Below are 15,643 nucleotides of genomic sequence, written 5' to 3'. Positions count from 1 at the left end.
CCAAGCTTCATCTATTGTGGCGTATACCACCTACAGACCACGGGTATCATAGGACATCCCCTGGTACCCTGCTGGACATAAAATGCAACTGCTTTGGCCAGATTTAAAGGTGCCTTACTGTTGAGGGAAGTAGAAAGATCTTCCCTACTTGCAAGAAATGCTGCGTTCAACCAGCTTCGCCAGAACATAATCCTGTTTGCCTCGGACTTTCTAAGGTGGATCTTACATCAGATACTCTTTTTGCGGCTGATTTTCTTGCAATCATCTGCTTCCTGGAACTTTTATGTCAGATGAAGAGGATAAGCATCAGTAACTTAACACAACAAAGTGGGACCTAATTTGTTCCTGTATTATAAGCTAAGAATTCAAATGTTTAATTACAAAAGGAATTGACCTAACAACAACCCCATTTATCAGAGTAATGAAAAAAAACCTATTTTTAAAATGTATTTAATGAAAATCTAAAAATTTATAATTGAGGTCTAGACTCTGAGGCTGGCCATTTGCAATTTTGTGCATTTTGGAACATTTCTTTTTAAATAATTTTCTTTCCAATTTTTGCCGCATTTTAAAGTATGTTTTAAGGTTTTGGGGTACTTTTTCCACATTTTTTTGACTTTGTTCAGAAGGCAATGTATTTTCCTTTTCTTCTTTATTATGAAATTTATTCTTATTCAATCCGTTTCGTGATTATGAAATTATGGTTAGTAAAATTCTCTGCAATGTAACGAAAAGTTGTTTTTAAAAGTTAATTTGTTGGTATTAGTATTTCTGATATCGCAATTTCTTAATGAAAAATATGCTTCGATAGTTTTTACTCGAATTGGAATTCTTAAAAAATATGCATCTGAAGATTATAAAAAATTAAATGAATAAAACTAAATGAATAAATCCTTATTAATCAAGATCTACGCTGCTTTACATTAAACGTCAATAGCTTTAAACAATGCTATTTCTCATTATCTTAGGGAAAAATAACTGTATTGAATGATACCAAATTATTAATAAAACGATATTGAAAAATAAAAATTTTCTCGAAGATATGTTTGTGGAATTAAAATTTATAAGACTGCATTTTACACAATTCTGTAATGTTTTCTCCAATATGACCTTTAGGAAGTCTGCTTTCTTTACGGGAGCTCCAGCGGATATCTGCATAAGTGGGTCAGGTTTAGTTTAAAGCACCGTTTGATCTGTCTACTTATAGCTTGACATTCTTTTTTCTGTTCTATATAATTTTCGGAGAGTACCAATTACTGAAAATCCTTTTAGCATTTTATTTAGAACAATGTTGAGTATTCAGCAAAATCAAAAGACAAAAATAAGAAATTATTTAAATTTAAAAAAAAAAACTAATTTTAAAAAATGTGCAAGATATGTTTAAGTTTTCCTAATCTCGAAAATGTAAATGTAAACGCAATGGGTGATTGTTGACCGATGAATGTTGACAATCACATTTGGTAAACGCAGAAATATATACTAAGTGCCACTGCTCATTATGCATTTTCCCGGTATGCCCTACATCAATGTTTTTTATGGTCCACTGCCCTATTTACATTTGCCCGGTATGCCTTACAATGTTTTTTAAGGTACCCCTACCCGGTATATCCTACACTGATATTTTTAAAGTTCCACTGCCCGGTATACATTTAACATCTGAACACTGATGTTTCTCCAAATCTATCCTCCTCAGCAGATATTAAAATATCGAATAAATATAACAACATCAACGGCTAAATTAATATCAAATCGGATATCACAAATATTTTGGACATTCATCCGAGCGACTGGATGATGGTCGACATTCTCTTGATTTCGGTTATTCACGGTAACATATAAAAAATTATTTCCAATTCATTTTGACGTCACTTTAAAATTTTGAAAAAAGTAAAGAAGAAAGAAAACAAAATGAAAATCGGTTATGCATATAAGACGCTCGACACTGTTAAATTATTTTCAAATTATGGAATATTTTTAAAAGGCAAATGAAATTCAAAACGCTTTCTATCTTGTGACCCAGCCATAAAACTGGATCGGTGTTTATTATCTCGATGATATTATTAAGCTCAATGCTGAAACGGAAGATATTATTCACAGTCAGATAGATTATCAAAAAAGAAAAAAGAAAAGAAAAAAGAAATTGCGATAAAGGAAAACAAATTCCATCAACAGTGCATCGTGGTCGTCAGTCAAGGACGCCGGCGAAGTGGTGAGTCATAAAATAATTTTATTATTTAAAAATGTTTGTTTTTTCTTATATTTATGTTACTTTTTAGTTTTCCTTGTCTTTATTATTATCTATTGCTGTATAAATATTTTTTTTGAGCGAATGCAATTCCTAGAAATTCAAATATTGTTACAGATACTCATTGCAAAATAAACATTTTTCATCAGCATTTTTACTCCACTTCTTTACTTACGAGCTCCACATTAAAAACTTATATGTTTTTAAATGAGGCTTTTTTAGAGACAACTAGATTGTGCCGAACCTATATAGTTTTCTTTCCTTTTTTTTATGACTTCCAATTGGGTGTTGTCGATGTAATTATGATGTAAGTAAATCAATAAGATACACAACTTGATTTAATGGCGTCCTTAGAGATAGTGCTGCCATCTAGAAAACAAAAGATGCAAATTGTGTTTCTAACAACAATTTAAAATAAGTTTTAAAACAATTCATGAGTATAAAATATTTTTTGACTAAGATCCATCATAATGATCTATATATTTTGATATATTTCTTAGTTCTATTTATTCCGCTTGAAAAAATTAGTTTATTAAATAGTTTTAACAATTTTTTTTTTTTAAATGATCGAACCAAGCAAATTTTCAAGATGCACAGTTTGGTTTCAAAAGGACATACAATTTGAAGTTGTATTTCTTTGTGTCTACAAATGAATAAAAAATAGTATTAAGAGTAACTTAATCATTCAACTTAATGGAACAAAACGATCAGATAGTAAAAATTTTTGGGGAAGAAAGAAAAAAAGAAAGAAGTTATAACTCGGGTTGTGTGTGCCCATCATTTCAAATTCCGCGTGTGTAACGAGATTATAATAATTTTTACAGTTGTTTTCTTGAAAAATAAATAAAATGAAATGAAATATATTTTTATTAGACTCACACCGTTTACCCGTGATTGTTTCTCATTCATCGTTGTTGTTTTTTCTCACGTCGAAAATTTTCAAAAAAATAAAAAATTATATAATTTTGTGGATAATTATTATAATTCTACGTGAGAACACTTTGTTGAGATGATACAAAAATGAGTAATATGAAAAATAATCAACTGTACTCATCTGTACTGTAAAATACTGACTGTACATAATCAAGTGTATTAATCTGTACTGTAAAACAATGACTGTACATAATCAATTGTATTAATCTGCACTGTAAAATAATGACTGTGCATAATCAACTAAAAATTAAGCGTAGGAAAATAGAATGCGTTGCACAATGAGAAGTATTTTTAGTCATTAGGGATACTTTCGTGGTAATTTATCTCTCATGAGTTGATATGAATTTTTAAAAATTTCTATTTAATTTATAAGACATCAAATGTTTTTCCCTTTTTGTTAATTTTTACACGAAATCTCTAGAATGACGAATAAATGTTCTCAGAATAATTGATAAATTGTTGTTATTTAAAAGAAAAATAGGTGAGAAAAAATTCGTGAAAAGTATTTAAAAGTGCGATATTTTTAAACAAATAATAGTTACAAATAAATAAATAAACATCCGTTAAATTCATTAACAAATGCGGATCTTTTAGTACAGCAAACTTCTGGTCAGTAGTTCTGTGATCTGTAGATGGGTCAGCATGTAATTTTAACTAAAAATTTAACAATTGATAATTCTCAAACTAATTATCGATTGAAATTATTATTTCATAGTACTCCCAGTACATTTCCTTAGATTCTAACGTAGTTTTAAGTACCGAAGTCTAGTAAAAATAGAATTTTTTTTTAAATTTGATTTCTCAGGACCGACTATTCGACTGATTTCAGTAAGATTTATTATTTTGCCATGTAAAATAACATTCTTTAAAGTTATATCAAAACTTGTATACCTTACAATTTTGAATTTTAAAATGTACAACTTTTTACATCGTTTTAAAGAATGTGATTTTGTTTCTCAAAGTGCAAAATTGGAACAAAATCGATCTAGTAGTTCCAGTTAAATCAAATTTTAAATATAAAAAAAATAAAATTTAAATTTAAAAATTTGATATCTCAGGGATTATTCGACCGATTTCGTTCAAATTTTGTATTTTGACATTTAAAATTTTATCCTTTAAAGTGAAGTAAGAATTTGTACACTTAGCAATTCAGTTTTTTTACTATTGTTAAATAAAAAATTAAAAACTAAGACAAATTTAGTAAAAGTTATATTTTGCATGGCATTATCTTTGGATAACGAATTTTATAATAGTGTGCAAAAATTTTCGATTCGCTATTCTTAAGATGTGGTAAAATACGCAAAACGTAAAATTAACATTAAGGAGTCCAAAGCGTTTTTCGTCTAAATAAATAATAAAATAAATAAATAAATACGTGAAAAAAAATAATTAATAAGACAGCAAAATACCAGTTTTATTATTTATGATTATTTACTATATTCAAAATAACCTGATGACTTTAAGTATTTTAACAGCACACAATAACAACTTTTAAAAAAATGAGATGTTCTCACTGAGAGTGGAACTGTCACCCTTCTGGCAGCCATTTTGGTGAATCGGGCGAAGAAGCCCTTATTTAGGTTCCCATAGTCTCGAGGTTTTAGATGCATTACGAAATGAGGCATCCAAGAATTCTCGAGGAGCTTGATAGTTTTTCTACGACAAAACGAAACACGATAACTCATTTAGGTTTTAGCGGCATGAATAAAACATTTTTGGCTTATTTAGAATCACATAGTTACATTTAAAGGACAGAGAAAACGTTCAAATTTGCATATTTCTTTCTTTTTTTTAAAGAAATTTATTTTAAAAAAAGGTTATTATAAAACTATTTTTAATAGGGTATTCTGCTGAGAAGAAACACAAGATTTTTTGAGATGAAACTGTCCTACCAAATAGTGTCTCCTCCTCCTGATAAGGCGAGGGATTCATTGTCTCCCGTTGTCCTTCTGCACGGGAGGATGGATTCCAAAAAAACTTGGAGACATCTGGCTCCTCAGATAGCAGAGAAGACAGGCAGAAAGGTAATTATAATCACAACAGTTTATATATTTCCTCAATGACGAATTATAGATTCCGCTAAAATGAAGAATCGATTTTAAAAACCAAAGTAATAAAAACTATATGCATTAGGAATCAAAATTTCATACAAATGTTTTAACAAAATGTGACTATTTAATAGTGTGATGAAAAAAAGCAAAGAAGGTATTAAAATGATCAAAAACGGGCAAATGTATACCGGGCAGTGGCACTTAACTAGACCTCGGACAGTTACCAAAACGACTCTATGATTGTCAACATTTACCGTTGGAAGTCAACAACCACCTATTTCGGTCATTCGCAGTAACATAACTAAAAAGTCTTTCGCAAGACATCATTTTTTTTTCTTAAGGACTCGCTTTCATCGGACAAAACAATTATTTTTTGTTAGTTTAATTTCAAATTGACTACGTCATGGATTTGTCCGATTTTATTTACGTTTTACTTTATCACTTAAATATTAGTCATTTGCGATTTCTGGAGTACAGGCTTTTACGAATTTATTTTTGTTAAAAATTTTAAATATGATGGTAATTCCAATTTTTTTGTATCCTACACAATTGAGCCAGATTCGAATACTAGCGATAACTGGTTGATCATAGATCAGACTGCAGTTTCTGTTGAGCTAACCGTGGGAAGTTTTAATGTTTTTCATCTGCCTGGTAACACAAATGCATTTTAATTTTCATTGAAAAAGTTCTTTCACGTTGACGAGTTTCTCCTGACATTTTACTTCTGCAGATAAGTTTATATCATAAAATTAGAATATGCTCTGAAGGCTAATGTAGAAGTAATAGCACTTTGGAGTTATTAAATCTAACTAGGATTATGCAGAATACTACTTTCAAGATTTTATCACTTCTATCCTTATTGTTATTACTGCATTCTACTTTTCTCTGACTACTGACGATTTTAAACATTTTTACTTTATTTATTGATTAATTACACTAATAAATTTTTTTTAATGAAATACAAAATGTGTTTCATGATAATAAATGTTGTGTAAATTACTTTTATTAATACTTCCTTTAAAAAAAAAGAGAGAGAAAGTTATACCTAAACCATGTTATATATACTTAAATATTGCACGCTTTGAAGAATCACTCTTTTGTTTGTTTTTTTTCATGACCACTGGAAAAAAATTAGATTGAAAATCGTACCTGTATTTTAGTTCTGAGAATAATAAGCAAATTAAACTTGTAGTGACTACTTGATTTTTGAAAGTCTATAAAGCACTGACGTAGATTATTTACTTAGAAAATCTATCATTACTTCCGTACATGAAGGATATTACATTGTTAACGTTAATATAAATTTTAAGAATTCTTATTAAAAAAGTACGATCCAGACGTTATGGATTGAAAATATATCAAGAGAAAAGGGATTAAAAGAGGAAAAATCATTGTGGCTGTCAATCAAAGTATGGCTAAAAATATCTAAATACAGATTTTTTAATAATAATAATAAATGTTTGATAAAATTTATTTCTTGCACGGAATCATCTATGGAATAACACATTTTATAATTGTGTGCAAAAAAGTTTCAATTCGCTTCAGTAATTCTCGAGATATGGTGAAATACGCAAAAAGTAAAAGTAACATTATACTAACAGACCGCTAAATCCCAGCTACTATTTTGGGAATCAGAAATCCAAATCCATCGAAGAAAGGGTATGCTTATTCAGAGAAAGTACATTTTTATTCCTAATTTTGTAACTTAAAATATCATCTATACTAATTAGTTAGCATATTTGTGGTCACCCCCTAGAACCATTAAGACTAAGTGCTCGAACGTGAAGATCCGATCATTTGATCAAAAATTATTCAGGGTAATCCTTTTTTTTATTATTATTATTATTTTCGTTTGCACTAACTAATTAGCGTATTTAAGGTTACTCCCCTGAACCCGTAAGAGGATGTCCTAGTACCTGGGACTCTAACCATTGAATAAAAAGTTATTTAGGGTGATTCGTTTTTTTTTCTTCGCACTGTACATTCGAGAAGTTGTCATTTCGTTTCACAAACTAACCGATCCCTTGTTGAAAAATAGTATTCTTCGTGCCATGGATCAACAACGCTAAACAACATGAGTAAAGCACCATCCCCCTCCCCCCGTTATTTGTGCTTTTTCTTAAGTTGTTCAGCTTTTTTATTATCGATACCTTCGCTATAAAACTCAGATACTCATGGTAATTTGTCGTATTAGTTAGAAATTCCTTAAGCCTAAGATAGTTTTTAAGGACAGCGAACAGATGGAAGTCAGAAGGAAGGAGCTATGTCCGAACTGTGGAGGAGGTATTAAACGTGTCCTATTTGAACGGTGCAAAACGGGGAGTGCAGTCAGGCGAGCCCTTAACAGAACCTCAAATGCCGGAAGACTCTTTTCAGTTTCTTCAGCAAACCTCGTAATTAATGGCAGTATCATGTTCCGTGAAAGGCCGACCGACCTGTGTAGGGGACAGGGAATTGACCTTGCATTAGAAAAATTTGGGTTCGAATCCCAAGTGAGGCATGAATGTTCTTTCATTCTCTGTACTAGCTGTCCTTACTGTGGGAGCAACGTTGGCCCACCAAATAGGGTGCCCCTGAAAAAGTGGCCCCTTCAGATGTTTCATGTTTCTCAAACCTTCACCAATAGACCATTGTGCAGCTCTAGTGCGACGTAAATGAAGCACTTACCTACCTATCTGTTGTTATTGATTTGAATAAAATGATTAGGATCAGATTTTTATTTTATTTTTGTTATGAATTATTTCAGGTGTACTGCCTAGATGCAAGGAATCACGGTGAGAGTCCATGGAGCAATGTCATGGATTACGATGCGCTCGTCCAGGACTTACAGGAATTTCTGTCAGAACAGAATCTCAACAGAATCATAATCGTCGGTCACAGCATGGGTGGGAGGACAGCCATGTTTTTTGCGCTCAAAAAGGTTTCTCTTTTTTTTATTACTTCTTTTGTCTCTGAAATTATTATTTAAAACTAAAACAAATAAAGTTGGTAATTTAAAAAAGAAAACCTATGGTGCTCAGTGAAAAAGATGTCACAGAATGCAAATTAATATAACGTTAAAAACATGACGTCATCCGCATGAGAAAATCAGAAGTGTTCAGCTTGTCGAATATTAAACCTCTATCCTCCTTTCTGTGTGCGGCACGTAGCGTCCAACGTACACGCTTACTAGTTTACGATTTTTGATGTTCTTATACGTTGAGCCGTGGTGACCCAGGGGATGCCTCCCAATGAGGTCACACGGGTTCCAATCCTAGCGACGGCAGGTCGTTACGAATTCCGCATCGACCACAATGCAGACGTAAAATATCCTCAATGGTAGAAGGAATAAGGGGTTAGAGTCACCTTTCCGTCAGGCTAAGCGTGGGAGGTTTTCGCGGTTTTCCTCGCCATGTAACGACTGTGCGAGTTAGTTCCATAAAAAAGTCCTCCACGAAAGCAAATTTTTTCCAATACTTGATCCAGGAGTTTCCTTGCCTTCTGGATTGGGTTCAAAATGACAAAGGCTACGGAGTTGAACTTTGGTAGTTGTAAACCCTAAATTGGATCGGCTGTTTAACGACGTTAATATATAAACCTCATGCGTTTTTCAATACATATTCATCACTTCGTGTTTTTAAATGCTTTAGTTTCTGCGTTGGGAAATAAAATTTAAAAGAAATTCGAAGACCGGATTTTTAGATTGCAAATAGAATAAGATGATTAAAAATTGTCATTTGAAGATCCTCTGAAGAAGGATTAATATTTCTTGCCTAAGGGATGGATATTAGGTTTTTAATGAGAGCCTTCTCTACATTTGCCTTTTTAAAATGAATGAACCTCAAGAAATGTAGGTGGAAAGATTTACTTGAAAGTTTAAAAATATCATTTACTTCAAAATGTATAAAGCAGGTTTCGATCGCGAAAAAACACCGTCACCCAGTCTCAATGGAAGTGAATCAAGAAAACAAAACAGATTTGAAATAGAAAATGCAAATTCGCCAACCAATAAATAAATATGGAAAAACAAAACTAGAAAAAACTGCGGTGGCCAAGCGATGTTTTACCAAAGAGGAGGTGGTGAAAACCTCATGTTTGTCAACTAGGGCATCAGTAATCAAATGAATGAAAAATGATTCTAGAACATCAAAATGAGCTGATGGGACAGATGTGGAAAGAATTTTCGCATTATCAAAATTTCATTTATGCTGAAGGTACTAACAATAGCCATCGTTGTATTGTAAATGCTCTAGCGATTTTCAATACTTATTGGATAAATATATATAGTATTTATATATAATAATATTCAATACTCCATAGCTGAAATTTGATTTTGTTAATCGACATGACAATGACTTTAGAATCAAAACGGGATAGGATATAGGACTTTTAATAGCAAATGGAGAAGAAAAAAGTTATAGTGACGGTAAGGATTTTTTTTTTGTTGTTGTTGTCAACTTTATTTTCACTATATCAAATCTGTTTAATTCACGTCTGATGAGTCTCGAGAATGAAAGCTTATTTCTTTGCGCTCGAAACAAGTTTTTCTTTTCTACCTCTATAATTTTTGAAGTTTATAAGTGTTTTCACTTATAATTACAAATTTATTTTGATTTGTGGTGACAAAGATATCGAGTGCTCGACTTCCAATGAGAATCCTAGTAATGGCTGATCAATTCGAATTCCGCTCCCGGCTTGCACCACGTGTTAGCATAAAATATCTTAAGTGGTAAACGGGATCATGGATTCGAGTCTCCTAGTCACCTCGCTAACTTTGGAAAGTATTCGGGTTTTTTTCTCTCTCCACGTAGCTCAAATGTGGGTTGGTACTATGCAAAAGTTCTCTACGGAGGCTAGTTTGTGCAAATGCATGGACTAGGGGTATTCTTGTCTCCTGGGTTTTGTTCAAATATGCAAAACTTCAGAGTTTAAAATTGATGGCGCCGGTTGAACACCCGTTATTAATTATAATAAAATAGTCTTATATTAAAAAAAATCGAGGAATAGAAGTTTTGCTTGTTAAACTCACATCTTATTGTATTTCACAGAATGTTGTAACAGTTGAAATTAGCATTTTCCGAGTCTTTTAATTGGCATTGTTTTAGTAACAAAATCTATAAACTTTGTTTTAGGGAATTTCGAAACTAATTCTGAAATGATAATTGTTATTACAGCCGGAAATGGTAGAGAAACTGCTGGTCGAAGATATGGTAGCCTCATGCTACAGTTCTTTGGCGAAAATATCTGTCTTGCAGATGCTGAACCTTCTTCGTCAATCATTGCACGCCATTCCTGATGATGCCGATGAGTTGACGGCAAAAAGAGTTGTTGCTGAATACATCAAGTCACAATTGCCACCAGTAAGGAGAATATTATTGTGAATATACTGCTCAAATTGTGCGGGGGGAAAAGTTGAAATAATCATCAAAAATTTTAAAATATTTTTTTTTTGAAAAAAAATCTAATTTGACATATCCTTCCATTTAGCATTGTAAAAACATTTCGTGAAATTTAGGTGGTTAAGTGACATGTATCAATAATAAATATTAACAACAACAAAGAAAAAAATTAAAACTATTGCAATTGGGAAAAAAATTAAGAAAACAATGGCAATCTACCTGAAGCAATATAACAATCAGTAACTAAAAAGCTCTTGGATCCCATAATCTTGATATTGTTGGGATACTTCTGGAATATTCTTTCTTCGCTCGGATTTTTTTTAAAGAATAAATAATCAATAAATCGGTATTAATCAACACTGCAAAATCATGCTTAAAACTGAAAAGCATTCACACTTTTAATAGAGCTAACATTACTCTGTTTAATAACATCTATTATTGTCTATTGCCCTTCCCGGTGATGTGTTACGATATTAGACTAAACAAAGCATGTTCATTCCATCAAAATAAAAATTAAATGTATAATCAATCTGGCGTGATATTTTTGCTCCAGGGGAATTGATTATAGCATAAATTTACCACAATTGAACCATTATTTCCATCACTTATCTCTATCAGGAAGGCGTAAAAATCATATTACCACAGTACCTGTATTAGGTACTTGGGTACCAATATTAAATATTTTTATTAAGATTGCCTATTAAAACAGCCCCTATCATCCCAATACCAGTAGCACTTAGTACCGAAATTAATTAGCATCATTTCTTCAATAATAGTTAGACGATTTCTTTACGGTGTCCCAAAACGAAAAAATGCCATCATTTTGCTTTTTCCTACAATTGATTTATATTTTTAATTGAATGACCGTTAATTTTAAATTAGTTTCATAGAAACTAAAAGCATAACTATAAACAACACTTGATTTTACATTTCAAAAAAACATATTCGGTGATGTTGCCTGCCTATGCTACCACCTCCACAACGTTGATCCTTGAGTTTAGCTGACATTAGGAATAAAAATTATTAAGGAACGAAAAATTAATTCCTTTTTATATTAAATAAAAGCTGTAAGCATCACGAATATTACCTTTTAAATACTTGAAAGAACAGATCTCTTCAATGAACTGATTTAACTTTTTAATTGATTTTTACGGTCAAGTGCTAAAAATCGTTCCTTAAAGCCGTTGTTCAAATTTCAGGACGATAGCACTAATGTTTCCAGAGTTATAAGAGAGAGAGAGAGACATATTTATAGAGATAGACAAACCTAAAATTTTTTTCTAAATTAGAATGATAGTTATGAGATTTTGTATTTGAGTTATAGGATACAAATAGCGTGTATTTAATAGAGAGAATGAAGAAATATAGTAAAATAATGAAAGCTATGAGATAAGATCAATAAGGCAACTATTTGCTTCCGTTTTCTCTGTTGATTAAAAGGAATGGACTGCTTTCATTAAGACCAGGATAAAAATGACTAGACTTAAGATTGTTTTGGCCAGAAACTTCTGAATCGATTTTTAAAAGATTTTTATTGCATTTTTCTGTTCTTAAGACATACTTTTAATATGGAGAATGGTCATTTTTTAAAATTTTTTTCAAATTAGTAGAATTTAATATTTGATATCAAAATTTGTAATTTAGGATTTTTTTTTATTTTTTATTTTGGAAAATGGAGCCCCAAATTAATGGGAAGAAAATTTTAGAAAATCCCCTTTCAACTTCGTGTGCAAGAACCGAAACTTCAAATCAATAAAAAAACTTTTAGAAAAACAAATTCGCGTAGGATGAAAGTGGCCTCCTACATCCAAAGAAAAAAAATAATAATTAGAACCACAATTATTCGAATCTATTTTATTCGGATGCCTCTGTCATCCAATTACGTTATTAATTAGTTGAATAATCGATGCGGAATTTGTTCTCATTAGTCTAAGTCAATTCAAAATGTGTTTTATCCTCGTGCTCATTTGTTTGTTTTAAATTAGATGTTGTTATAATTCACCTGTGCATACACTTTAGTTTTTCTATAAAAAAAAACTTGATTTTCGTGGTTTAATAAATAATTCTTGAATAATTTTTTTTGCAAGTTGTAAGATAATTTTATAGTGTATTTCTTTACCTAGTGATCATGAAACAAAATCCACTGGACTCAAATAGTAAAATATTTACGTGTCATGAAAGTATCCAAAAGGTCACTTGAATTAATTTTTTTTTTAATTTCTAATAATTTTTTATTGTAAATAAGAATTCCGACCACCATGAATAAATCCAGTGATATTTTTCAAAGACAATCACTTTGTAAAGGCATACAAGCAAAAAAAAAAATCTAAAAACATTATTTTTAAGTAGTAAAATTGAACTAAATATTGTCCAGCATGTTGGACGCCAAGTCTCAAGAATCTAAATATTTGCAAATATTACGAGTTTGATACAGTGAAAAACACTCCCCATTCTAAACTACTCATTGGAATTAAGTAAAATTGGTTTTAAAAAATATCGGAAAAATTTGTTAATGTTTTAAATAAAAAACGTAACTTTCGGTGCAAATTGAAAAAGTTCCTTTGAGTTTCGTAAATAATTCATTTGATTTCAGGAAGTGACAGAGAAGAGGAAATCATCTTTATTCGATTTGGACACGATGCCCATCAAGAGGGAGGACAACAAATACAAATGGCAAGCCAATCTCGATGTTCTGGAAGAATTTCTGAATTCGGACAGAAATAATAAGCCCATGCACGGAATCTATTATGGGGAAGCTCTTTTCTTATACGGAACCGAATCATTTTTCAATGTGTAAGTGTGCCCCCCTCCCCTACAATTTTCTTACAAAATATTTTCATTTACTTACATAAGGCATACTTCTCTATAGCTTGATCTGACTTCCTCTAATACTTTAAATTTTGCTCTTTTGGAATCCACCTGCATTTGTCTTCGCCAAGTCATTCTTAGTCTTCCGCTTTTTCGCCAGCCATCCAGGAGAGAATAACATGCCTTAATTATTCTTTTGACACCCCTCTTCTATTGTAATGAGGTTTGTCTTTTTTCAAAATTGTTTCATTTCTTATTTTGTCAGGTCAAAATATTTTGAAAATTTTTTTTGAGACAGTCATTTTGAAAATCCTCAAATTTTCAGTTGTCTGCCTTTCTGAAAAACCGTGTTTTTGAGAATCAAATAATAATAATGATATTCCGATTATTTTCTATAAGTAATTTTTTTTTCGGTATTGAATGCTTGTTGTTTTCAAGAATTCTATTTTTATTTATTTATCATTTATTCCTTTGATTAAATTTCTTTTTTTAACTTTTTATTTATTTATTTATTTATTTATTTATTTATTTATTTATTTATTCATTCATTGTAAACAAGTGCTACTACAGTAATATAGAATAAATTAAATTTTCTTGAAAATTAATTTGACCTACTTAAAAATAAAAATCAATTTAAAAGTTGTATATTGAAAAGAGACACATATTTTTTAAAAAAATAATGAAAAAAGCTAGTATTAAAATATTAAATCAGCAAAAGTACTCATAAGCTTTTGGAGAAAAAATTTTAAAATTAGAACCGAAATATAACTGAAATAGTTAGTTTTGAAATATCCGACAATTAAAAAAAAATTTAAATAAACTGAAATAATAATAATAAAAACCAAACAATTAGTTTCCAAAGAAATTACCTAAAAATTAGTTTTGAGAAAAAGGACAAAAAAAGACAGTTATCTATTTAATTACCACTGTTTTTTAAATCCTCATTACTTTTGTTTTAGTTGAGGTAAGAAAACTCAAACGGTTTTTGAAAGAGGAAAGTCCTTAATTTTATTTTCTATAAATACAGAAAAATATTTTTATCAAATCTGACTTAGAAATTTAGACGGGCACCTTAAAATTATAAAAACAGTTTTAGGTCATACTCATAATTAACATCGAACTCATACTTATTTTATCAAAAATTATTCTTTAATCATAAAACAAATGTGTCAAATTAAAAAGAAGACTCTATAAGACTTAAATTTATCAATTAAAAATTAAACCATTTAAGTGTCATTAAAATTTACTTACATAAAATATTCCAATAAATAACTTTAAAACTTAAATTTTAAAAAATATTTAAACACTCACTAAATGTAAGTCTTTGAAATAATAATCTTAAATGGAAATTTCTTTTAAAATATTTAATTTAATATTAACTGCAATACAATTATTAATGAAACTAATCATAGTTTAGATAAATATTGTTGTCTTTTGTTAATATTTTTAATTTTATTTGAACTGAAATTTTTTCCATTAAGACCACAAATTCGCACCTCATAAGTGACTTATATGCAAAATATTATTTTTCCTAATTTCTGTTTTATTTTCGTAATACACAAAAGCAAAACTAATCATCTTTTAGTCAGCATAACAATGTTATTTAATTTTTATATTTTGAAATCGTCTACAATATCTTGAGTCGTAATTTAAAACAAGTAACCCAAATAATTTTTGACATTTTTCAAAATTAAAACTGAATATTTTTTTTAAAATTATATCTGACTTTTAAAATAAAATTAATTCAGTAACTGGTCAAGCGTTGATGAGTTATTAAGTCATTAGATATTTAGTAGTTATACGTTTATATTATTTATACAATTTGCGATAAATATTAAATTGTAAGTTTATATAAAACTCGAAGAATAAGAGATAAATTCACTGTTTTTATCAATATTTTTTTAAATATAGAACAATTAAAATCGAGATTTATTTTTATCATTTTAAACATTTAATATTTGTTTACACCCTGCGCATCAACTGGTTGTTATATTCTTTATTTGTTTGTTTTTCAGTCCCGATGACCAAACCATCAACCATTTTTTTCCAAAAGCTGTCAAAGTACCTGTTCAAAGTGCCGGACATTTGGTGCATCAAGATTGTCCTGATGAATTTGTGCACCATGTGATAAAATTCATTAATAATGGTGATAATAATGTAATATGAACTTTCATTTAGGAAATCACTTGTAAAGAATATTTTTTGCAATAAAATAATTAATAAATGTT

At 30.1% G+C, this 15,643-nt stretch overlaps 1 protein-coding gene across 1 annotated transcript; it reads left to right on the top strand.

Moving 5' to 3' along the window:
• The first annotated feature begins 2,062 nt into the window (after nucleotides 1-2,062).
• Nucleotides 2,063-15,643, top strand: LOC107453910 (sn-1-specific diacylglycerol lipase ABHD11). Its single transcript, XM_043044629.3, has 6 exons — nucleotides 2,063-2,209; nucleotides 5,020-5,202; nucleotides 7,976-8,149; nucleotides 10,383-10,568; nucleotides 13,201-13,400; nucleotides 15,431-15,643. Exons 2-6 carry the CDS (start codon nucleotides 5,056-5,058, stop codon nucleotides 15,579-15,581), a joined length of 858 nt encoding a protein of 285 aa, XP_042900563.2. The 5' UTR covers nucleotides 2,063-2,209; nucleotides 5,020-5,055; the 3' UTR covers nucleotides 15,582-15,643.

This window comes from Parasteatoda tepidariorum, chromosome 4 (assembly GCF_982258835.1).
Source record: "Parasteatoda tepidariorum strain Cologne lab strain chromosome 4, Ptep-v5.0, whole genome shotgun sequence".
Lineage (NCBI taxonomy): Eukaryota > Metazoa > Arthropoda > Arachnida > Araneae > Theridiidae > Parasteatoda > Parasteatoda tepidariorum.
This window is presented reverse-complemented; position numbering and strand designations above follow the sequence as displayed.

Bases quoted from the DNA above. Each gene is read 5' to 3' on its own strand.
- LOC107453910 (XM_043044629.3), top strand. From the start codon at position 5,056: ATGAAACTGTCCTACCAAATAGTGTCTCCTCCTCCTGATAAGGCGAGG. The intron at 8,150-10,382 runs GTTTCTCTTTTT...TTGTTATTACAG, and splicing joins TGTTTTTTGCGCTCAAAAAG to CCGGAAATGGTAGAGAAACT. The intron at 13,401-15,430 runs GTAAGTGTGCCC...TTTGTTTTTCAG, and splicing joins ACCGAATCATTTTTCAATGT to TCCCGATGACCAAACCATCA.